The sequence below is a fragment of the Gossypium hirsutum genome, chromosome D10 (genome assembly GCF_007990345.1).
Source record: "Gossypium hirsutum isolate 1008001.06 chromosome D10, Gossypium_hirsutum_v2.1, whole genome shotgun sequence".
NCBI classification, from domain to species: Eukaryota; Viridiplantae; Streptophyta; class Magnoliopsida; order Malvales; family Malvaceae; genus Gossypium; species Gossypium hirsutum.
Genome location: NC_053446.1, coordinates 3264060 through 3290910, shown reverse-complemented (window position 1 = coordinate 3290910; position 26851 = coordinate 3264060). Strand labels below are relative to the sequence as shown.

The 26851-nt window shown below is 31.3% G+C and overlaps 1 protein-coding gene and 1 long non-coding RNA gene across 2 annotated transcripts; one reads left to right on the top strand and one right to left on the bottom strand.

Moving 5' to 3' along the window:
• Nucleotides 1-5928: 5928 nt before the first annotated feature.
• On the bottom strand, nt 5929-8169 carry LOC107911364 (uncharacterized). The gene is made up of 3 exons (XR_001687854.2): nt 8119-8169; nt 7397-7471; nt 5929-6115 (listed from the first exon to the last, which is right to left on the bottom strand). It is a non-coding gene; the product is annotated as an uncharacterized lncRNA (long non-coding RNA).
• A 14101-nt stretch (nt 8170-22270) lies between these two features.
• On the top strand, nt 22271-24410 carry LOC107911365 (F-box protein MAX2). The gene has a single exon (XM_016839209.2). It carries the CDS (start codon nt 22358-22360, stop codon nt 24308-24310), a length of 1953 nt encoding a protein of 650 aa, XP_016694698.1. The 5' UTR covers nt 22271-22357; the 3' UTR covers nt 24311-24410.
• Nucleotides 24411-26851: the final 2441 nt, after the last annotated feature.

Genomic DNA, 26851 nt, shown 5'->3' with positions numbered 1-26851 from the left:
GACATCACAAAATAATTAAATGAAAATGTAATTATTAGAATAGTAATTACACTTTATTGTAATTACAATTCTCTAAACATATTTGGCTGACAGAGTGTAATTACATCGTAATTTTCTATTTCATATTTGGTAATACAAACTGTAATTATACAGTTACATAATTTATATTCTTAAAAAATATTAATTACAATAAAAAGATATTAGCATAATAAAAGTAATTTCTAAGCAAGTAACAAAAATTAAAATTAAATAATTATATATATTATATTAGTTTAAAAAAAAGTTGATAATACGATTACTAATAAAAATAACAAGAAAAGTAAACATCATATGTAATTTTATCTAATTGTTCTAGTGCGTATTTGTTAGGTTATCCTCTCTTTAATATTTAACATATGCTCATTCTCGTCATCTATTGGTCTTTGAACGAGTTCATCATCATCTGAATTTGAATCTATATCATTAAGATTATCAAGATTTCATTCTTCCATGTACACTATAAAGTATGGGTTATCTCAATTCCACCTATGATTGAAGTTATGAAATATGCAACATGCTAATACGATTCAACTTTTTTTATGCTATACTAAGATGATGTTAATATGAGAAATATTTTATTAGAATAATAAATGTCTTCTCAACCCAATTTCAAACCCTTGAATGTATCAAATTAAAAAAACTCGCAAGTTGCCTATGGTGCTTGTATTTGGTATCATTGTCTCAAATGGTATAATATCTCACGCTATGATGTACGAAAACTTTTTCTACTTGCATAATTAACATCGACCTTATAATAGTTGGGCTCATAGTGTAAATAGTTTGTAGCTTTAATTATAAAAATTTATATAAACTTAATTTGGAGAAAGATTTATCTTAGGTTATATCATTTTTATAATACGTAAATTAAATAAAAAAATAATATAAAATTGATGTTGACACCATTTTTTGGATGAAAAACGGGGTCGACTTGGGTTTTGAAAAATGAAAACAAAAACGGGAGTCGCCACCAATCCTTTTTGATAAGGTGTAATCGGGTCACCTTGAAAAGTGGTTGTTTTTAATAAACAATTTGATTTTATTAAAACAACAGTTTTGGTCAACGAAATTCAGAAAAACAGGTTCGGGAGTCGGTTACGCACGAGGAAGGATTAGCACCCTCGATACGCCCAAAATTGGTACCTAGTTGATTACTTAATGTCTTAGTGTCGAAAAACTGAAAATTTTAAAGAAATTTAAAATACGATCCTTAAAAAAACTCGAATGGCATGGATTAAAATTCAGGAGGATATTTGGCAATTTGGTTAAACGAGAAATCGAAACCCAGCACATTAGGGCACGTTCCTCGAATTTCCAAACGCAAAACATTGCCATATTTTGAAATTTTTAAAAGGATATTAAGCCATTTGGTTGAACGAGAAAAATCGGCACCCAGCACCTTAAGGCACGTTTTCTCGAATTTCTAAATGCAAAATATTACCTTACTTTGAAAAATTTTCCTTTTTGAAGTATGGTGTTAATATGCATAATGGAATAATAAATATGATAATTATGAATGAAAATAATATAAAAAACAAAAAATAAGATAAATCAATCATGTATATACCATAGCAAATAAATAAATAAATAAATAAACTAAAACATAAAAAATGGACATATAAATAAGTACATAAATGAACATAAAAACAATAAAGAAAAATAGATGAAAATTATAAAATATAAACATGTGTATGTACATTTTAAGGAAATATATATGTATATATTTACAAGAATAAAATGATAAAAACGTATATAGATATAGATATAGATATATGTGCGTATGCGTTGTAAAATAAAAGAAAATATGAAAAATATGTATGTATTGTAAAATTATTGAATATGAAAGTACATGTAAGCATGCGCATGTATATATATATGTACATATAAACTATATAAAATATATTAGTATGTATATATATTTGTAAAAATAATAAAAAAAATAAAAAATTTACATATGTATATATATATTATAAAACATACGCTATGTATATATAACAAGATTTAAAAATATATATAGATGAGGAAATAATAATAATAACTAATAATAACAATAATAATAATAAAAGATGATAATATATTAAAAATAATGAAGAAAATAATAAAAATGCTAAAAAAAGGGGGTTAAATCGAAGTAAAAGCAGGATATACAGGGCGAAATCGAAATAAAAAAAAAAAGATAAAAGGGACTAAATTGTGATGCGCTGAGAGAGAGGGGACCAAAACTGCAAATAATCCACATCACCAAAATGCAGGGTTGAAATGGACCAAATTGAAGCAAAAACAAAATTACGGGGCTAAATTAAAAATAAAAGAAAATAATGAAAAAGGGGCAAATTGTAATGCGGCGTAAATAGAGGGGACAACGCACGCAAATATCCCCCTTTTAGAAAACACGCGGATCCTCCCCTTGGGTCGGGTCACCGCGCGGGTCAGGGCCAAAACGACGTCGTTTTGGCATCTGACCCTTGAGTGCAAAATGGCGCCGTTTTGTTCAGGGTATTTAAACCCTATTTTTTCACAAAATCATTTCAGACACCCATTTAAAAAAAATCAAAGGAAACCCTTTTTCTCTCAAAAGGTTCGACTTTTAGGGTTCCAAAATCCTCATTGCGCCAGCCGTCGGTCCACCGCACCACCATCGCGCCGACGTTGCGGTGGCCGGAAAAAACAAAAAGGTAAAAATTTACTCTCTTTTTTGTATTTTTTCAAATGTATACTGTTTTTTATATATAAATATATGTATATATAAATATAAAAAGAACAGATGTAAAAAAGAGATGTGAAAAAAAAACCTTGAAACTTGATTGTTTATTTCTTTTAAAGCTCTTGTACAAAAATCTCAAAAAAGGCCCCCTAACAGATCTAAATATCGATTTTTTTACCGATTTCCCCCCTTTTTATCTGTTTTTCGATCGGTTTTATACCGAAAGATACCAAAAGCAAAAACCCCATTTTACATTTTACAACACATTCGGCTTTATAACCGAAAGAAAGAAAAAAAAGATACCTGAAAATCTCTCATTGCTACTGCTTTTCTTCTGCTTTGCGTGTTCCTTTTCACTTTGCAGAGACTGATGGTGGCATAGCAGTGAGCATGTTTGCAGCGATGGGACGGTGGCAGGTGGTGGCAGAGTACGGCGCACATAAAGCAGCAAGGGATGCGGCGCCTAGGGTTAAGGGGATTAGTATTCTGAAAAGTTTTTAGTTTTTGGGCTGGGTTTTAATTTTTCTTTTTGGGCTGTAATTTTATTGTTTTGGGTTAGGTCTGTTTTAGGGTATTGGGTTTGGTTTAAGGTTTGGGTAGTTGGGTTCTTGGGCCCTGGGGCCTAAATTTCACCTCCGTTCAGGATAGTGGATCGCTTTCGGGATACATCCGTACATATGTCTTTGTGAGATTTTCATCTCCGTGCTGCCATAGGGAAATGTATTCTCCTGAACCGAACTCGATCTGTATGAGCCTATAATGGGTGAAGATCGAGGAATCTGCTGGTTCGGGTACCTTATCTTTAAAACCAACCCTCATATAGTGGACTTAGGAACTTAACCTAGGTAGAGCCACTCCAAATCCCTAGTATTTACCTGATTAGGTACTTTTTGTTTTCCGTGCTTGCTTATGTTTTGTTTTAACCCCTCTTGTTGTGTTTTGGTTATGATTGCATTACATTGCATTTGCATCTTAGGAAAGAGATATTGATTCAAGTTCGATTACTAAATTAGAAAGCTTGTCATGAAATACGGATTCTTTGATAAAATGGAAAACAATACGAATTCCCGAATATATTCTGAGAAACACAAGAATGGCGATAGAAGAGTTCGTGACCCTGCTTCGTGGCCTGAGGATTCAAGGCAACTGTCTAAGAGCCTTCAACATTCTAACCCCTTAAAGAGGCGGATGAGCCTTATGAGGACGGACAGGTGATGAATTGCAACCAAGATCAAGAGAAGGAGCTAGCAATGGCATCTATTGGCAAGATTACCTCAAGTATGCAGATGAAAAAAAGGATAGATGTTGTTTCTTGGAATATGAGGGTGAGGCCGTACATGTATCCGTTTTATGTAAAGGAATTTGCTTTCTAAAAAAGTTTCCTAAATGTAATTGAATCTGAATCAACGTCTCTTTAGGCATGCATTTCATACATTGCATTACATGCATTAAAATCCATTGAAAGAGTCTAAACGAGTAAATTTATTTCAACTAACCTGGAAAATCAACCAACCAAACACCCTTACGATATCCAAGCAAAGACTAGAGAAATGGAACAAAGGTTGGAAAAATTAGAGCGAATGCAGATTCAGATGCAGGAGCAATTGACTGAATTCCAACAGGAGATGAAAGATCAGATGCTAGAATTACGGAGAACTATGATAAACCAGTTCAACCAATTGCTAGCTGGAAAGTCAAAAGAAGTGAAAGACCCAGTAGTTTACTTTGGGGTTGATAATGAGGATCTTGTCTATTCCTTAGATTGTACTCCGGCAAGTGTCCAGGTCCAGCCAGATGGGCGCCCACAAGGGGCACTTTTTACTATCGAATCCCAATATTATCAGGCTGGTACATCGACACCAGTGAATTGCCTGACAGGCTTAGGATCCAATTTGAGGAATGATTTAGCTAATCCTGTTGCTAATCTAGCCGAAATAAAGAAGATGAGGGTAGAGTACCCAGATACTATAAAGTCCCCAAGGAAGAAGAGGAATAAAAGGGATAATGTAGGCGGATATAACAAGGGCCACTCAAAACCAATCACTGTGGGCAGGCCAAAGACGGAGACCACCAGCCATCAGAGCCCTTTAAAGCAAGAATCTGGAGTGAAACCAGGTACTGAGAAGCTCCAGTTCACACCAATTCCGATGTCATATAAGGAGCTGTATCAAAGCTTGTTCGATGCGCATGTTGTTGCTCCTCGTTACTTGACCCCTTTACAACCTCATTGTCCCAAATGGTACGATGTGAACGCGCAATGTGATTATCATGCGAGAATTTTAGGGCACTCAGTAGAGAATTGCATTGCCTTTAAAAAACTGATTGAAAGGCTTATCAGTATGGACGTTGTTAAATTTGATGATTCCTCTAGTGCAGAAAATACACTGCCCAATCATACTAATGACGAGGCGAATGAGGTGTACGAAGAAGTGTTGGGAAATGTAACACCCCTTACCCGAGACCGTTTCCGGAATCGAGTACGAGGCATTACTTAGCTTATCTTACTAATTCGAGGCATAAAAATTCGTTTTAAAAATTAATTTCACTGTTTACAGTAATCTGTCCAATCGCGCAGCAGTTACTAAATTGATTATAACTCGAGCTACGGAACTCAAAATTTAATTTCGTAAATTTTTCCTGAAACTAGACTCATATATCTTTCTACCATAAAATTTTCAGAATTCTTGGTTTGACCAATTAATACAGTTTATTAGTTAAATTCTCCCCTGTTTCTTCACTCGACTGTCCTGACCCCTTGGTACTAAAAATAAATTTTCTCATTATAGAATTTTCATATGATATTACCACTTATTTCTACAGAAAATAGACTCAATAAGGATTCTACACATATAAACTACAACTCGTAAATATTTTTATACCATTTTTAGTGATTTTCTAAACTCGGAACAGGGGACTCCAGAAATAGATCTGACCATTTCTCACTAAAATTCACATATCTTAAAATATAAATTTCTTTTTGCTAAACCGTTATTTTTATATAAAAATAAACTCAATAATATTTCATTTCATATATCATTCACCCTCTAATTCATTTTATACTATCCTAGGTGATTTTTCAAAGTTACGTCACTATTGCTGCCTGAGTTCTGTTTCTCTGCAAAATTTTACCATTTTATGATTTTCATACCTAATTTATCACTTAGACTTTTATAACAATAATTAACTTCATCCTTGACCATTTAAACAACCATTCATCATCAAATACTTACACATCATTCTATAGTAAAATCATATTTACAAATATACAAAATTACTAAATTCCTATACATGCCATAACTAAAAGAAATGTTCACCACCACAATTAGCTCAGAATCGGCTTTGGATGCTGATTCAACAATCCGACTTTGACCTAACCTGCGCACGGAAACAACCATACGCTGAGTATGGAAATACTCAGTGGTATTACCATAATTCGAATTAATAACATTAATCGATAAATTATATACATTTTATTTATGTCTACAATTATTCATTAATTATCTCATGCATTAAATCAACTTGATAATTAATAACAATAAGCTATAATTCAAATCTTGTATTTAATTGTATTCATACCTTATTTCACTATCTCAATTCCATGGGATTTTTCTTTACATCTCATTCCAGTAGTTCATTTCAATTCATATACAATTCATTTCATTTAATTTATATTCAATACCAATTTTATTGCAATTTGTACTCACTAATATCATATAACAAAATTTACTCTTTATCACATCAAGAACTTTGGGCTCATATCTTTAAATCTCTTATTTCGATTTCCAATTCACACATCAATTCACAACTTCACATTTTCGTTTCTTCCCATAGCTCAATCAATCACATTTATTCAATTTTCTCATTTCAATTATTTACCCCTATTAACAAGACTCGGACCTTGGCGGATACACGGATCCAACCAAACACACCAGAATGGCACCCAGTGCCTCATCGGATAGTTCGAAGCAATAATTGACACCCAGTGTCTCATCGGCCAAGCCGAAGTAAGTTGGTACCCAGTACCTCATCGAATCTATCTGAAGTAATAGTATGACACCCAGTGTCTCATCGACTCAAGGTCGAAGTATCCCTGAACTCTTCCAATCCTATGGCATGCCAACTATATCCGACTCAGCCCGACTAGTTAATAGGGTTTCCGAATCACATTTCAATTCAATCACTTTCTCATACTTTCAATTCAAATCATTCCCATTTAATCACCATTTGTTTCAATATATTTTTCTATTTCAAATTCACTTTCGATTTAATCGCAATTCAACTCAGATTCACTTCCCACTTTCAAATCAATATACAATTCAATGCCAATACATATTTCAGATATTCACATATAATCATACTTCGATTCAATTCAAACCACTTTTCAATCAATACACAATTCACATATTCACATATCTCAATTTAATATCTCCTTTATTCAATTCATATTTTAATTCATTCAATTAAATATTGATATTTTCCTTATTTTTATTTACTAACATATTATTCAAAATTCAATAATTACTGTCAATAAATTCAATATCAATACATATATATATTATTCAATTCAATTATGAAACTCACCTCAATTTGCTTATCGTGTATATTAATTTAATTTTCAACGATTAATAATTAAATTCGAATTATAGTAATACTAACCGTAATTTCTCTCGAGTCACTCCTTGTCCACTTTCTCCTTTCCTTTCTCGGACAATGACTCGTACACGACATTAGCTACGTAATTAAACAATTAAAAATCATTAATACACAATTTCATTAAAATATTTCCTTTTATACCTAAACTTTACCCAAATTCTAATTTAATCCCTTACCAATACTAATTTTATTTTTCCCAATCTAACTCTATATTCTCTCTTAATTCTTACTATAAAATCAATTTAATTCCTCAATTTCACCTTAAATCCCTAATTTCGGGATTCTTTCAATTTAATCCCTATCGATTCAAACTTATATTTTATTTTACAATTACATTCTTTACTAACTTCTAACTTGAAATTAAATCAATTTAACCCCTAACTAAACCTATATATTTTTCTTTCTCAATTCATACCCTTATTCTACCCAATTTCTTGCTAAACTCATATTTAACTATTTAATTTTTATCATGTTTTCATAATTCCGAATTTATTTCAAATTAATCCCTAAAATTCAAAACTTATAGTTTAGTTTACAATCCAATCCTTTATTCAATTCCAATCAAAATTTCTATCAAATACATCCCTAATTTAACAATTTATTCAACATGAACCATGCTTAATAATCTACTAACTTCCAAAATTTCAACTTAAATCAAGTAGTATTTTATTCTAGGATTTCAAAAAATATCAAAATTAAGAGAAAAGGGGATTAAATTGACTTACCAAATTACTTTGAACCTTAAAACCCCAAATTTCCCTTTTTCTTTTCTTTTTTTCTTTCCTTCCTTCCTTCTCTGTTTCGTTTTGCTCTCTGTTTCTTTCTTTCTCCCTTCTCTGTTTTGTTTTGCTCTCTGTTTCTTTTCTTTCTTTCTTTGTCATATATATATAATAATATAATATAATATAATATAATATATTAATAATAATATAATATAAAACATAATTATTACTTACGCATGTATAATATAATATATATTTTAAATTAAAAATATCTTAGATTTTTCTTTTGTTATGCCGCCTCAACTTTAGAAAAAGGCATAATTGCCTATTTGGTCCTTTAAATTTTCTTTAATCTATAATTAAACTTTTATCCTTACTTCAATTTAGTCCTTTTTCATAATTAACTATCAAAGCGTTAAAATTTCTTAACGAAACTTTAATATTATCCTATTGACACTCCGTAAATATTTTTATAAATATTTACGGCTCAGTTTATAATATCGAGGTCTTGATATCTCGTTTTCGACCCAATTTACCTAATAATTTCTTTTAAATCACAAAATTCACTGATTTAAAAATATTTCTAAAATCACACTTAACTTATTATTAATTAATAATTTTTTCTAACTTTTTCATCAATTTTAGTGATCTCAAATCACTATTCTGACACTACTAAAAATTGGGCTGTTACAGGAAATGTTCACATCAACGACGTGTCTGGAGACACAATTGGGAAGGGACCTTGTTAGATGTCAGCCCTTATGAATTCTGGAGTGTTCTAAACAATTAGACTGCGGAAGAAATCCCTGTAGTTATCAGGGCTTATTTAGAGTAATGTTCAGAACATTTTTGTTGTTTTTAGCCTAAAGCGATAGAAATTCCTTTGTGAAATAGGCTAATGTCTGAACGTCATTATTCTAATAAAATACATCTTTGCATTCCTTTTTGAGCCAATATTCTGTCATTCTTTTTGAATAATTATTTCTGATTATTTCATTCTTTTAGATTTTCTTCCACATCATTCATTCATAATCATATTGTATAAATAATTATTCACAAATTTATACTTTCTTTTGTATATTCTTTGGTACTTATTATGAGTCCCTGGATATCAATGACGTGAATGACTCTGCTACAGACTCAGATTTTCCTTTTGAGCGAGGCATGTGTTCAGAGGGATCTCAGGGCTTTGAAAATGACAAAGATTGTAGTTTATCTCCTGACTGTTAAGGATGGTTGAATAGGAGGATAGACATATCCTACCTCACAAAGAATCATTAGAAATTGTGAGCGTGGTAAAGATTAGAATTGACCTGACCGCAGAGACGAAGCAGCACCTTATTGAGTGACCTCTAGGGTTCAAAGATGTCTTCGTATGATCATACCAGGATATGTCCCGGGTTAAACGCCAATAATGAAATCTGCACAACAGAATGATGTTAGAAATTTACAGTATGAACGATGTAATTCTTTGCCGGGGCAATGCCTTTCTCGTGGAGTCAGCATAGTTTTGCCCATTTGAAGTCGAATTTCTACCTCTTCAAGTTGTTGTTGGGTCCATCCTGATTAAAGAGGAAGATCCAAAGTTTTCTATTTAAGTTGCGCCCTAAAAGGCTCAGATCAAAAAGGGAAAAAAAAAGAAAAATCAAAATCAAAATCAAAGTCAAAATGAAAATGAAAATGAAAATGAAAAAATCAAAATAAAAAAAAAACAAAAAGAAGAAAGAAGAAAAAATCAAAATCAAGATCAAAATGAAAATGAGAAAAGAAAAGAAGAATGAAAAAAGAGAAATCTAGATAAAAAAAATCAAAATGAAAAAGAAAAGAAAAAGAAAAGGAGAGGCCAAAGCGAAAACTCGCAAAGGGTGCTTTGTGACCAAATGAGGTTTTGAGTTAAAAACCCGAAAAGGGCGACTCAAATTTTGAGTACAATGAGGCATGGACATCACCATTATCGAAGACTTCTAATGGGCATTGCTTTATTTTGAGAGGCTACTTCATGAGCCAAAGTCATCGTATACCGATATAGAATTTTAGAGAAGAGGGTATTGGAGAATGCATTGAGATTAAACAATAGCACGATCGCTGAGGTCTCAAATTAACTCAGAAGTGGACACCACGATTCGTCACTGAATTGCCTAGAGTTGAACATCGAAAATTGAAGGAAAATGACTGAGACTTACAAGGATTGGCATGAGAAATTACTATTTGTCTTCCTTGCTTGTCGAACATCTATACCGGGGCAATACCTTTCTCTTTGGTTTGCAGGGTTTAGGTAGTTATACCTATTGAAATCCTTTCTCTCCGGGTATTAGTTGAGCTAGAATTAGATGAAGCAGAATGGATCCAATCGCGATGCGATCAGTTGAACCTAGGAAAAAGGTTAAAAGCTATTCTTCAGGGTCGGATGTACCAGAACCAAATGATACGAGCCCATGATGAACAGTGTCATCTCAGAGAATTCCACAAGAAGGTTGGATGTTGAAAGAAGATCCTTCCTCAACGAAAGGATTCTAGAGCGAAATGAATACCAAACAGGGAATGTCCCTATGTTGTAAAGAGGACTACTTTTAGAGGAGCACTGATCCTGGGTGAGATTGCTAATCCTATAAACTCGGATCCAGTCAAGAAACACGTCGTTTAAAGAAGAAGAAAGGACCAAGGTGAAAACCCGCAAAGGGCACTTTGAGTCAAAAAAAATGAAAATGAAAAATGAAAATGAAAAATGAAAAGTAAAATGGAGAGGCTAAGGGGAAAACTCGCAAAAGGCACCTTAGGCCAAAGGGGATTTGAGTTGAAAACCCGAAAAGGGCGGTTCAAATATTGATCAGAATAGGGCATGAGGTAATCAAAGCAACTTGAATCTTGACCAAATTAGGCATGTGGCGATCTTGCTATGCCTGAATCAACAGGAAAGGATAGACGACATATTGGGGCATCGATAGAGCACTGTAGATCTCCTAAACACATGTCCAACTCAAAATGGTCTTCAGAAAGTTTGTACAGAGAAGTTCAAGCTGCGATATCTGGAGCACCCAATTCTCATATTATTTGTTGTTCTTGGAATTTTCTTTTCTTTTCTTTCCAAGATATACATTCCCAATTAATTTCTTTGTTATCATTCTTTACTATTTTCGATAATTTGTTCTTTCGAGTTATGCTCAGAACCAACTTTATTCTTATCCATTGTTATGACCTTTTTGCAAACATGTTGTATTGGAATAATGATTAACGGACTAATAAAACTTTCACAAAGGAAGTTTTACATATTACTCTGAAAAGTTTCTAAATAATAAAGGAGCCTGAAACAGGATTATTGTTTAGAACACACCAATTTTAAAGGTTGGAAATTTGAGAAGGAATAGTCTAAATTTGGACTTTCTCTTTGGATTTCGTTGTCAAATGCATTGGTTGAACAAAATGATAAGATGACGGGTTAATGACAAAGCTTAAATGAACAAGCAAGCATGATCATCAAGCAATGGGAAGAGGTTACCTCGGAGAAGAAAGCCCTCATTTGCGCATAAGTCTTTGGTACGAACGACACCCTGAGAAGGGTGTAAGAAACCAGAACGGTTCAGATCCTATATCCCCGAATTGTGATAAAAGAGGACTGAGGAAAAGCCACATATTTCTACCCTTGAATTACAGTGAGAGAATGATGGTATAAATTCTTGTGCCCCAGTGGATTAAACTTTAAGGTTTACAATGGGAGGCAACCTGGCTAATTGTTTATTCAGAAAAGCCAGTCAAGCGAGAAGGCGTTGTAGCACGTCAGTCGCAAAGCTTTAATAAACTTCGAGTAATGAAAACCTAAGCGGGATCATTCTAAAAAAAAATTCTGCATTCATTCAAACACCATTCACACATGTTTAGTTAGGAGCATTTGATTCATTTTGATCATGACATCCTAATCATTAGGTATAATTAGGTTCATTATACAGGTCATGTTCCCCAAATAACAGATCAGTGAATATTTCAGATCTTATCTCCCTGAGGTTACAGTGGAGCAGATTGAAGCCAGAGATCTTATCTCCCTGAGATTACAGCGGAGCAGATCGAAGACACTATCCTATCTCCCTGAAGTTACAGTGGAGCAGATTAAAATAAAGGATCTCATCTCTCTGAAGTTACAGCAGAGTAGATCGCATCAGGTCTTATCTCCCTGAGGTTACAGTGGAGTAGACCGAAGAATTTCAGATCTTATCTCCCTGAGGTTACAGTGGAGCAGATTGAAGCTAGAGATCTTATCTCCCTGAGATTACAGCGGAGCAGATCCAAGACACTATCCTATCTCCCTGAAGTTACAGTGGAGCGGATTAAAATAAAGGATCTTATCTCTCTGAAGTTACAGCAGAGTAGATCGCATCAGGTCTTATCTCCCTGAGGTTACAGTGGAGTAGACCGAAGAATTTCAGATCTTATCTCCCTGAGGTTACAGTGGAGCAGATTGAAGCCAGGATCTTATCTCCCTGAGATTACAGCGGAGCAGATCCAAGACACTATCCTATCTCCCTGAAGTTACAGTGGAGCAGACGAAAAATACCAATCGTGTCTCCCTGAAGTTGTAGTGGAGTGGATGAAATCGATGAATCATATACCTCTGAAGTTGCAGTAGGTCGAATTGAATCAAACCTTATCTCCCTGAAGTCGCAGTGGAGCAGGTTGAAGATACAAGTCTTATCTCCCTGAAGTTATAGTGGAGCAGACGAAAAATACCAATCGTGTCTCCCTGAAGTTGCAATGGAGTGGATAAAAATCAATCCTATACCTCCGAAGTAGCAGTAGGTCGGGTTAAATCTACCACAACAAGTCTTATCTCCCTAACATTGTAGTGGAGCAGACTAGAACCACAAACATCATCCCCCTGAAGTGCAGTGAAGTGGATCGAAGCAAAGAGACACAGTAGACTGGGATAAAGCTACTTGAATAAGGAAGGCGTCAAAAGAAGTTGAGACTCGATGAACCCGGGCAAAATTTGTCTTTCTTAGTCTTTGCTCTGTTCTCGTTACACGACAACGAGCAAAGAGAGGCAGCTGTACAGACCCAATTTTACCTGGCCCAACAAGCAAACCCAAAACAAACCCACCCAAAACCTACCCAAAACTCCTACCCATTACAAGCCCAAAATCCCCATGGCCCAACACAAAAAATCAGAAAACCCTAACCCTAGGTGCGCCGCACCTAGGGCCTTTTGACCTTTCTGTCTACCTGCTCTGCCACCAACCGTCGCCTGCAGCACCTGCAAAAGAAAGGAAAACACGCAATAGCAGTAGGAAAGGGGTTGTAACAAAAATCGGCTATAAAGCCATAAAAAACAAATCTGTAAGGGGGAAGAGAACCGATCTGGAGGTTTTGTAAAAAAAAAAGAGTCTCTTCCTCTTTTTTTTTTACAAGCATTACTTAGAAATAAAAAGAACAAAAAGAAACAGATTTAAAACAAAAACATTCAAGGTGACTTTTCATTTTTTTCCTTTTCTATACGCATTTAGTCTTTTTTTATTTTATTTTCTCGCCTAACAACAATATATATTAGTACAAGAGTTTTTAAATAAAAAATAAAATTTTTACCCTTTTTTGAAATTTTCGGCCACCGTGCACGGTGGCCGGCGCGGTGCGACCCTTGCCGGAGTCCAGGCCGAACATTTGAGAGGGGAGGGGTTGTTTGAGAGAAAATCAGTTTTTTTTAAGAGAGAAGGCAAAAAATGAAGTTTTAAGAAGAAAATTTGATTTATATAGGTATTTAAAACGGCGCCGTTTTGGGCATGCCTATCAGGCACCAAAACGACGCCGTTTTGGCTTTAAACCCGATCCAACCGACCCGACCCACTCCAGGATCCGCGTGTTTTTGTTTAAGGGCCTATTTGCGCAATTAGTCCCTTTGACTTTGTGGCGCTTTCATGGAAGTTTTTCGCATATTTGCAATTTGGCCACAAAATTTTATTTTTGATTTATTTTAGTCCCCATTGAAGTGCAGCGTTTTGGGGCTTTGGGGTATTTACTGTTACGGTCCCCCCTCTTTTGGCGCATGTCACAATCTAGTCCTTTCTGTTTTTATTTATTTCGAATTCCCAGTATTTTTACTTTTACTTTAATTTAAGCCCTTTTGTAGTATTTTTATTATTTTGTTCATTATTCTATTATTATTATTATTATTATTTAATATTATTTTTATTATCATCATATTTCCATTTATACTTATTTATGTAAATTTTTTTAATATGTTTATCTTATTATAGTATTATTATTTTAATTACTTATATTTATATACATACATGTGATTTTATAATATACATATGTAATATGCATATTTTTTTATAATCTATCTATATATACATATATGTACCTATATATATATATTTATATTTCACAATTTTTATACATATCTATATACTTTACTTTCATAAATATATATATGTACTTACATATTCTTCATATTTTAAATACGTATTTTATATATGTTCTTTATATTTTTATGATTCATATATATACCTATATATATACTTTTTATATTCTATATATATACTTTTTTTATGATAGTTACATATGTATAGATGTACATGCTTACTTATATTTTTTTATATAATAATTTTAAAATACATATATACATATATTTTTCATGTTTTATAAATTTACGTACATACACTCGTTTTTATAACGTACATACTTATATTTTATATATCTTCGTATTTCATAATCTATATACATATACATGTAGATATTTATATTTTTATATCTCATAATACATATATATCTTTCATATTTCCGTAATTTTATGTATATACATACATATATATTTCCCTTATATGTACATACACATATCCATATGTTATAATTTTCATCTATTTCCCTTTATTGTTTTTTTTATGTTCATTTATGTACTTATTTATATGTCCATTTTTTATGCTTTAGTTCATTTATTTATTTATTTGCTATGGTATATGCATGATTTATTTTATTATTTGTTTTTGTTCATTTTTTATTCATATTATCATGTTTATTATTCCATTATGCATATAAATATCATATTTCAAAAAAAAGGAAAATATTTCTAATTGAGGCAATATTTAGCGTTTGGGAAATTCGAGAAAACATGCCCTAAGGTGCTGGGTGTCGATTTTTCTCGTTCAACCAAATGGCTTAATATCCTTTTAAAAAATTTTAAAATAAGGCAATGTTTGGCGTTTGGAAATTTGAGAAAACATGCCCTAAGGTGCTGGGTGTCGATTTTTCTCATTCAACCAAATGGTTAAATATCCTTTTAAAAATTTCAAAATAAGGCAATGTTTTGCGTTTGGAAATTTGAGGAACGTACCCTAAGGTGCTGGGTTTCGATTTCTCATTTAACCAAATAGCCAAATATCCTATCGATTTTCAATCCATGTCATCCAAGTTTTTTAAGGATCGTATTTTAAATCTCTCTAAAGTTTTCAGTTTTTCGACACTAAGACATTAAGTAATCAACTAGGTACCAATTTTGGGCGTATCGAGGGTGCTAATCCTTCCTCGTGCGTAACCGACTCCCGAATCCGTTTTTTTGAATTTCGTGGACCAAAATCGTTGTTTTAATAAAATTAAATCGTTTATTGAAAACAACCACTTTTTGAGGTGATTCGATCACACCTCATCAAAAAGGATCGGTGGCGACTTCCGTTTTCGTTTTCATTTTTCAAAACCCAAGTCGACCCCGTTTTCAATCAAGAAAATGGTGTCAACAATTGATAATATATAACATTTATAAAAAAATTATAAATTGTCCAAAACTTTCAAAACACTTCTTATAAATAATATAAAATTTTTTTGTAACTTTAATAAGTTATGATAAAAAATTTTAACATTTTTTTATGAATAAGTATATTATTTTTTATAATATATAGCATGGACACATAATTAAGTTATGTCTATACTTGACCATAATTTTTTATAAATAAATAAATTATAACATTTTTATAAAACGTAATTTGGCCATAAATTTAAAATTTTTTAAGATTTAAATAATATAATTTTTGCAATAACTTTGTAAAATAAACAAATTATTTTTATAATATAGTTTTGTAGGATTTTTAATATAAGAAATTTTTTGTCATAATCATTCCAAACACTTATACGTGTTCATGTTTATAATATAACTTTTATAAGTTGTATAAAAATGATTTTTTAAAATTAGATTCGGGTGCAATTACTTGCATAATTACTCTAATTCTCACCCTCTCCCTAAGAATTAGAAAGTATGATGTCCACAAGACCAACTGAAAATTCGAGAAATGCAAATGCACCTATCAATTAATAGTATAACTACGGTGAGCAAATATATCGTTCCCATGAAGACTAAAAATACTAGTAATTATCGTCTTTCTATTATTTAACCAACAAATTTGAGTGATTGATTAAAACTAAAAGTAACTAAATTAATTAACTAAAGAACACGACAAAGAACGAATCAAGAAAACAAACGATTAACAACCAAGAAGTGAGACAATACTCAGGAAAGAATCCACCTAGATTTCATCTGTCATTATCAATCTAAATTAAATAATTTCTTTACTTAGTATCTTGATCCGTAGAAATTCCTAAATTATGCTAATATCTCTTTCAAGACTAAGAGCAACTGATTCTAGGTTGATTAATTAAAATTTCTTTCTAATTAAAACCCCTATTGTTGCAACTCGATCTATGGATCCCTCTATTAGATTTGACTCTAATCCGGTAGATTTATGTCATCTTATTTCTAGGATTGCATGCAACTCCACTTAATTATACTAGATCTACTCTTAAACAAAGACTTTTCCTTCTCTATTCAAGCACATCAAACATGGATTAATAATCCAGAAATATTAAACCAAGAATTAGGCACACAAAATTGAGAACAAGATCCAAGTATTTATTGCGTAAAATAGAAATCAAAAGGCAAAATTTATTATAGGGTTTATCTCCCCCTAGGTATTTAGAAAATTAGTTCATAATCGCAAATAAAAACATCTCAACGACAGTATAACTGCAGGAAACAAGAAAACTCATAATAAACTTCAAAGAAATCAAAAGGAGATCTTCAATCTTGGTGAAAATTTGCTTCAGATTCAGCTTCAATGGTGTTTTCTGAGTTGTTTTCTTCAATATTCTCTAACAGCTTTCTCCCATTTTATATATATATATATTTGGTATATATAGGTCTTAGTATGCCTGAAAAACCTAAAAACTGTGTTTTTTCGCGTGTCCGAAATGCAATTTGTGAAATCCCACGGTCTGGCACATGGTCGAGTGGCAGCGATCGTGTGTCCAGCCCGTGTGGCTCCTGAAATTTGCTCTGATTTTCTGATTTTTGCTTTTTTTCGCTCCTTTTGCTTTGAAATGCTCTCCTAAGTATAGAAACATGAATTTAAAAGATTAGGAGCATAAAATTCACCACTTTAACTCGAATAATCATCCAAAACGCATTAAGAACGGGATTAAAACATGTTACTTTTAGCACTTATCACACCCAATTTAGTGTGACCTACCAATTATAATGGTTACCCAAATATGTCACATTTGTGTAATTATAAGCAATCACACCCAAATCTAATTATTAGGTGACTTTTCAAACACTGCTTTACTTTTAAGATTCAACATCTGAATTTAAATTCGCATAAGGATTGCACCACTCGTAAAAAATTAAAAATATATAAAAATACTAAAAAAAAGTAGATTTAGAACGAACCTGGCAAATGGTTATTCAAATTCAATGAACTTGGAATATTTTTCTAGGTTCATTCCCAATGTGTAAAAAATCATATATATTTATAAATTCTATCTTTAAATATTCTTTTTTATTTTTGTCATGTGTCAAAATGTAAGGCTACTACATATCACTATGTTATTAGTCATCAAGGCTACATTAGTATATTATAATGGCGTTAATCAAATATCTAAAAAGTATCAAATTAACTTAAAATTTTCAAATTTAAGTACCAATCAAATATAAAAAAAAATGAAGTATCAAATAGATACAAGTTATCAAATTTAAGTACTTGAATATATATTAAATTAACATATTATTAATACCATGCTTGAGCCTAAGCAATTCATTTAGTTTCTTTAGAAATTTTAAAATTTTAAATTAGTAAAAATAAAATTACACTTTACCTCCTTAAAAATTAAAAAATTTTAATTTAATTTTCTAAAAATTATAAAGATTCAGGCCATTAAAAATTATAATATAACTCCGACTCCTTACATATTTTTTAATTTCGCCCCTATTGACCATCAACACGTGTAGTGGAATGTGTTGCATAGGTCCACCAATCAAAGTCGTAGGTTTTGGGGACTTTATTCTTACATTGTTGGGTTTTGTTGATAGTTCACTGTTTGATTCTCACCTTCTCTTTTGGAGGGATTTCCTTGTTTTTACTTTTTAGTTGGTTGATTTCATTCTCTCTTACTGTAGCTATAGCAGGTTTAGTAGATATGAAGCAACATACCTTTTTCTCTGTGTTTCGCATTTTTTTTAGGGCAAAAAATGGACAAGTGTACTTAATTAATTTTAAAAATTAAAAAAATGAAATATATGACGAACTTTTAGCCTTATTTACAGTTAAAAAAAATATTTACTGTTTGTGTATTAAATGATATTTTTTTATAAATAATATTAAAATATTTTCACATGTTTTTATTTTGTGTATTAAATAATACTTTCCAATGTAATGTCAACGCCAATATGCAAAGAAAAAGAGGTGTATGGGTAGAAATATACGTAGATGTTTATCCAATGTATGGAATCATTTTTGTTTGTGCTTTTAATGGGCCTTCCTTCAACATGACAACTCGCACCACTTTAAATAGGAATCATTAATATTTAAATCGTCAACGCTAAATTTTATAATCATAACTTACTCGGAAGCGTATAAACATATTATTTTTTTATTTAATAAAATTCTAATAATTGTATAAAAAATATTTTAAATTGTAAATAGCGGACACTAAAGATGAGTTTGGATGAGCGGTACGTTTACCTATAATTAATATAAAAATAACAGTGACGATAAGATTATATATCCTTGTCACTTTCCTTCTTTTATTCGTTGAATCATTTCTTTCATATTCACAATGCACTTCCCATACACATGTTATGATTAAATATTTTCAAGTCATACTCTTCATTGTTTATTGTATATTATTTTTAAACATACATTTGTGTTCTAAATCTGTGGTTTCCATACATATACACATGTGATAGAATTTCTAGCATTAATAATGTTATTCATTGAGTTGGTGTCACGAGTCAACTTGACACTAACTCACAATTAATGATAAAACCATGACAAATAATTGTAGAGCACTTAGTTTTACCTGTCTGGTGCATTTATGTGTTTAAATTTCGTTTTACTCATAATTTAATCTATTTTTTAAATTTTAATGTCATATACATATTTCATGTGTTATTATGATTAATTAATTTAAAATCATATATTTCATTATTTATTGCATTTTAGTTTTAAACACACATTTGTGCTTTAATTCCGTGCGTTTGATAGGAATTTAGTATTAATAATGTATTTGATTGAGTTGGTGTCGAGTTAATAACGCACATATTTTATGTGTTATTATTAATTAATTTCAAACCATAAGTTTTATTATTTATTGTATATTATTTTTAAACACACGTTCATATTCTAAAGTTATGATTTTCACACACATACACACGTGTAATAAAATTTATAATATATACCATAAATCCACATAAGTACATTCTATTTAGAAAATACCTATCTTGTAGGCCACCAATTAACAATTTCTTGAATCTTTATCTTTAATTTATTCCCATTTCCTATCAATTATTTTATTCCAATTCTATTTTTTTTCCTTTTACAAATTTTCTAACCATCACATATAGAATCAAAGATATTTTACTGGAAATCTTTTAGAAAAATGATACTTGTTAACCTGAGGTGAATAAATGAAAAAAAGATGGTGGTTCAATGGAAGAGAAGGGAATGAGGATTGGGAAAAAAAAATTCAATTTTTGAGAAAGGCAGGAGGTTTTCTGTGAGTCTATCAACTGTTTGCATGATTCTTTTATAGTGAGGGAAAAACTTAACTACGCGTATTAAGAACGTTAACGTGAAAGTTTAATCTGATATCCTTGATAGTAATCGTGACGTGATGTCTTAAGATGACACATATTAGCGTGACTACCAATTAATTACTCTGAACTTTCACGTAATCCTTATATAGCCTTAGTGTTAGCAAAAGTGCATAGTTCATCAGATTGAGCTTCACAGACAAACCATGAATTCGTGGTATTATTGATCCATTGAAAAACATGTGTCAAACTCTTTGTAAATAGAATATAAAATTTACGAGTTATATTGTAAGGTTAATGATACGTAATATAACAATAATATATTCCAGTTACATCTTAATCCAATATCAATTTTCGCTTATAACCACTTTATATTCCATTCTATTTCTTTATCTCAATTTTAAGACTTCCTTTAGATCGAAATTTATCTATGTTTCACAATTTTTTTTTATAAATTTTTCCCAACAAATACCATTTAACTGAGTGGCTAGTGGAGCTTCATGCTTAGTGAAAAATTAGAGTTCAATGGCATTTATTGGGACAAAATTTATCTTATCTTTTCTCCCCTGGTTGTGGTACATAAAATGACATGATCAGAGGCGAATATAGGGGGTGGCATGGCGCTGGCCCCCCTAAAATAGAAAATTATTATTAGGTCTTTTTAATCTTTTTAAAATTTTAAAATAGTAAATGTAAAATTGTATTTTGACCTCTCTTAAAATTTAAAAAAATTAATTTAATCCTTTAAAAATTATAAAGATATACACTATAAAAAATTAAAATTTCATTCGACCCCTTAAAAAATTGTTCTAGCTTCATCCCTAGATATGATATATTCGTTTTGGCTTCTACTACTGCTATAAATATATTCCTTTTGGCTTGTACTACTACTATAAATATATTCCTTTTATCTATAGGCAAAAGTTTCCCTACTTAAAATAATTTTAGGTAAATTTTTTTTTAGTATTTTTCAATTTAATATTAAGTAAATTGAGCTATCTCAAGAAAATCGAGGTGATTTAATCCTTATCAATTTTAAAAGTGAGCAACTAAGAACAATTAATTACGACGTTAATATTTTTGGTCAAGTGTACATGATTTTGATTGATATAATATAAAATTTAACCTTCAATATTTATATATTTTGTATAAACATTGACAAAATGTGTAAATGTTGCTGATTAAATTTGTTAAAATTAATAAAATATATGAACTTTAAGGACTAAATTTGATATTATACCAATAAAATAATATGTACATTTGACAAAAAAACATTAACATTGTGATTAATTGTTTTTATTTGCTCATTTTCGGAATTGACGGAAATTAATTGCTTTAATTTTTTTTTTGTAAAGAGACCAATTTGCTCAATATTTATATTGAGAGGGACTAGAGAAATCTTTTTTATCAATATTTTCACGAATTTATAGACTTAGAAATGTTATACATTTATATAAAACAATTAATTAAAAATATTTATATGAATCTATAAAATTCATATAAATAATTACATCAATAATAAAAAATTTATTATGATACATATTATTATTTTATTAATAAAATTATAATTTCACGTAATTTTTCAGATTTCATAAAAATGAAATAATTTAGAACTTTTATATGTGCAATTTTATGTGTAATGTTTTTAATAGTCATTTTTTGTTTCGCATAATGATTTATTTGGTCTGTCAATTTTACAAAGAAATAATTTTACTCTCCATTTAATTTTTCACCTCTTTACAGTAATCTCATTATAGATTTTTATCATATATGATATTTTTTATACAAAGCTTAGAACTACCCATAGTTCCGGATAATGTACGTTCACCTGCACTGACAACAATATCAATCGATACCAACCGAATTAAGAATCAATCTACAACTTAATTATAAAGTTAAAGTTGTATTTTTAAAAATGTAAATTCAAGTTTAATTATCTATACAATATTAAAATTTCACCAGGAAATGTATTAACTATAATAGAGTTGCTGTACTTGTCAAGTTCTCTCTCTATATATAGATAGATATTTAGCTTCGTCCAGATCACACAACACTGATCTTCCTCAACAAGTTGACCTCCTTTGAATCTTCGTTTATCTTAGCTTTATGGCACTTGTCTTTGAAAACCCATTGTTCGCATACGCAAAATAAATCAAGTTATATTCCAAAAAGCAAAAAAAAAAAATGGCAGCTGGAACTTCAAGCAACGTTCATCTCCATGATATACCTGATGTGATACTCTCCAACATATTCTCTTTAGAGACTGAAACTCGCACACGCAACGCCATGTCTCTCGTGTGTCTCAAATGGCTCTTGCTCGAGCGCTCCACTCGCAAATCCCTCACCCTTCGTGGTAACATCCGCAATCTCTTCCTCCTTCCTACTTGCTTTCGTGCTGTTACCCATCTTGACCTTTCTTTCCTCTCCCCATGGGGATACCCTCTTCTCGATTCGTTTTCAAACCCACTTGTACTTGCTCAGTTCCTTCGACATGCATTTCCTTCAGTTGTTTCTCTCATCGTTTATGTCCGAAACCCTCTAACTCTCCATCTTTTAGCTTCCCAATGGCCTAACTTACAACATGTTAAGCTCGTACGTTGGCATCAACTTTGGCCTGCTGCACCTGTTGGTTCTGATTTAGTTCCACTTTTCGACCATTGCCCGATGCTTTCATCACTTGATGTTTCACATTTTTATTGTTGGACTGAAGATCTTCCACCGGTAATCCAAGCATACCCTTCTATTGCAACTTCTCTTTCCCATCTCAATATCTTAAAACATGATTCAAGTACTGATGGATTCAAGTCCCATCAGCTTTTGTCTATTACTGCTTGTTGTCCTAACCTACGTAAATTGTTGGCAACATGTATATTTAACCCTCGATTCATTGGTTTCATAAGCGACCAAACCTTGCTTACTCTTGCTTTAAATTGTCCTCTCCTTTCTCTTCTTCACCTTGCTGATTCAACTTCAATGTCCAACGTTAGACCCAACCTTATTGAAGATGCAAGTATCAGCTTTGCTGCACTTGGGGACGTATTTTCTAAATTGCCACTACTTGAAGAGCTGGTTCTCGATGTTTGTCACAACGTTAAACACACATGGCCAGCATTGGAGTTGCTTAATACCAAATGCCCCACGCTTAAATCTTTAAGGCTGGGACAGTTCCAAGGAATCTGTAGAGGTATAGCCTCTCCACCAGATGGGGTCGCTTTATGCCAAGCCTTGGAATCTTTGTCCATCAAGAACTGTACTGACTTAACTGATAAAGCTCTGATAGCTATCTCTCATGGCTGCCATAGACTTTCTAAGTTCGAGGTTCTAGGATGCAACCAACTCACCAGAAAAGGGATGTGGGAATTCACTCATAATCTTCGTAAAACGTTGGTTGATGTGAAAATCTCTTACTGTAAAAACCTCAACGCAGTTTCATCATTGCAAGCATTGGAACCAATCCGAGACCGCATAGTAAAACTCCATATAGATTGCGTGTGGGCAAGCATTATCGGAGAAGAAAAAAGCTTGAAAAATTGGAGTAAGCTAAAATATCTTTCCCTATGGATTGCTGTAGGTGAGTTGCTGAATCCACTATCATTATCGGGTCTAAACGATTGCCCATCACTAGAAGAGATACAAATCAAAATCCAAGGCGATTGCAGGGATCAACCAAAGCCATTCATGGCTGCATTTGGGTTAAGTTCCTTAACCTGTTATCCAAATCTTACAAGGATGATCTTAGACTGCAGTGGAGTAACAGGTTATGCTCTTACAGCACCTGTAGGACACACAGATTTAAGCTTGTGGGAGAGATTTTTCCTTAGTGGAATACAAGATTCGACACTCAATGAACTCAACTATTGGACTGCACAAGACGTGGACGTGAATCAACGGTGCCTTTTTCTCCCGGCAGCAGGATTGTTGGCACAGTGTGGGAGTTTAAGGAAACTTTTCATACATGGAACAGCCAATGAACACTTGATGATGTTCCTGTTGGGAAATCCGACACTGAGGGATGTTCAACTTAGAGAAGATTATTACCCTGCACCAGACAATGATACAATCACAGAGATGAGGGTAGGATCTTGTTGTCGATTTGAGGATGCTCTTAATAGTAGTAGCCGCCATGTTCCTGATTAAGAATTTGTTGGAATTTTTGTCAAAGTCAGATTCACAACACTTTTAAAATTAGGTTAAACTATACTTGTAGCTACCCAACTAGTAATAAATTTATGTTTTAGTCTCCCAATTATGACTAGTTACAAAATAGTCATCCAACTATTCACTTTTATTTTTTCTGTCACCAACGGACTAACACTAGCAGCTTCTAAAGTTAACATAATAATAAATTTATCCCTTAACATTTATTAATTTTTGTCAATTTAATCTTCATTAAAAAAACCCTGAATGTTTATAAAAAAAATTATTCCAACAACGGACCATTTCTAGTGGTTCTTGGCCATTCCAAGGGAACAATTGTATAGAACAAAACGAACCCAAGAAATTAAAGAAACTTGAATATACGAGCATTGATCTACAAAAATAATAAAGTGGAAATAGGAGAAAAAAACAAGAACTCCATGACCCACTAATTTTAGATCCATTTTCTTTAAAAGAGATAATTACTTTTTTTTTGTTAAATTGATTTTTTTTAGTTAAATTTTGGCTGTTAAATTTTTTTTTTAAAAAGCTAAATTGTTTTTTTAATAGTAGTATTGACTAAAATTTCAATTTTTTAATGATGTTAGTATGACAACTCAAGTGACAGTTTACATGTTTCATGTTGATATGGCGCACTATTTGTCTTATATGCTATATCAATAAATAATTTAAAACTTATAAATATATTTTAAAAAATCTATATATAAAGTTTATAAAAAATAACATGAAGCGCACGCGAACTGTCATACGAGCTGTCATGTTTAAAATTTAATGTTTTGGTTAATATTTTTATTAAAAAATAAAAAATATATTTTTTTTTTGAAAGGTTGATAGTTAAATTCGACCCCTTTTTAAAAAAGATTGAGGCTGAAGTTAACAAATAAAAATCAAATTAACAGATAATATAAACATTAAGGATTAAATTTATCATTATGACTTTTTTAAAATCAAACCTTTGTTTCTTTTGTTCCTACTTTGTTTCTTTTTGGGTTGATGCTCTAAGATATTTATTTAGTTTTACTTTTTTTTAAAAAGGGAAAATTTAAAAGAAATATCCTTACGAGATTTTATTCTTTGAAAACTTTATTAATTAAATGAATTTTAAGTAAAATAAAAAAAGTCTTTTAATTTTTGCAAAAAAAAATATTTATTTTTTAAATTTTAAGTTTAAATTTACATTAATTATTTTTCTTTTTTATGTCTAATTATTTTAATGTACATATATTAAATAAGTATATTGCTCATATTATTACACTTATAGCCAAACATAATTTAATTTAATTTAGATTGTTATGTAAAAAATGCAAATTAAAAAAATTAAAAATTTATTCGGATCTAATAGAGATATAAAATTTTATTTAAATAAAGATAAAGTTTTTTTTTGAAAAATAAAATATAGTACTACATCACGAGAGTAATGAAATTTTTGAATTTGTTGTGGATAAAAGATCATGAGCATCATGCATCTCTAATTTTTCATGGTAATTTCGCACCGACCACAACCATTAAGAAAAACAGCTATAGAAAAATATAAATGAAAGGGTAAAATATATTTAAAAATATATATTATAGGTTAGTAAGGGTTAAATTGAAATTTGGTCTTTTAAAAAATTATAAATATATTAATTAATACAATTGTGAAACGGTATTTTAATTCTTATCAGATTTAATTTATAATTTAATTTTGATTCTGTCAAAAAAAATTTTACTTCACCCTTGATCTTATTGAAATATAAGATCAACTCGATAGGAGTGTAGTTAGGAGGGCTGGCAACTAAAATGAAAATTTTTCGATTTAAGCCATTTAAAATTATAAATTATTAAAGATAAAATTACATTTTTACCCCTTAAAAATAATAAAATTTTAATTTAATTTTTTAAAAATTATAAAAATATAGGGTATTATAATTTAATTTCGACTCCCCTAAAAAGATTTTTTGACTTCGTCCATGCAACTCGATAAATCTTTTAATATATAATATTTATTGTTTTGGACCTGAAAAATATAAAGAAAATATTTGATAAAATTTTTGACTAAACTAAAAGATTTGATTGGTGCAGTTAAAAGGGTTAGAAGAGCACATGGGTAACGACCGCTAAAGCCCACTCTGATTATACGCACTTGGCAGAAATGCAAATTGCGCATTCACATGGCTCATTGTTTGCAGTTTGCAGTGCAACCAACGTTACGCATATTAAGTAACCGCTTCAAGTTGCAACCAAACACCTTTAAAAAGCTGATAGATCCAAACTCAGACACAATCAATCAATCCCATGCCTGCATGTGTGTTTTTTTATTACATTTTCTACTCTTTATTTACATAAAGAAAAAAGCATATCTATTTCCCAGTTTTCGAAGTTATCAATGTTCTTATCTTTTACATCATCTCATGATCTGATCTGCCAGTTGCATGCTTTCGTATAAACCACAGCCTAATATATCTATATATTAATGGTAACATACATACAGGACTTGGAGTTAGGGTATAGTTTAGTCAATGGCAGATACAATAATGAAAA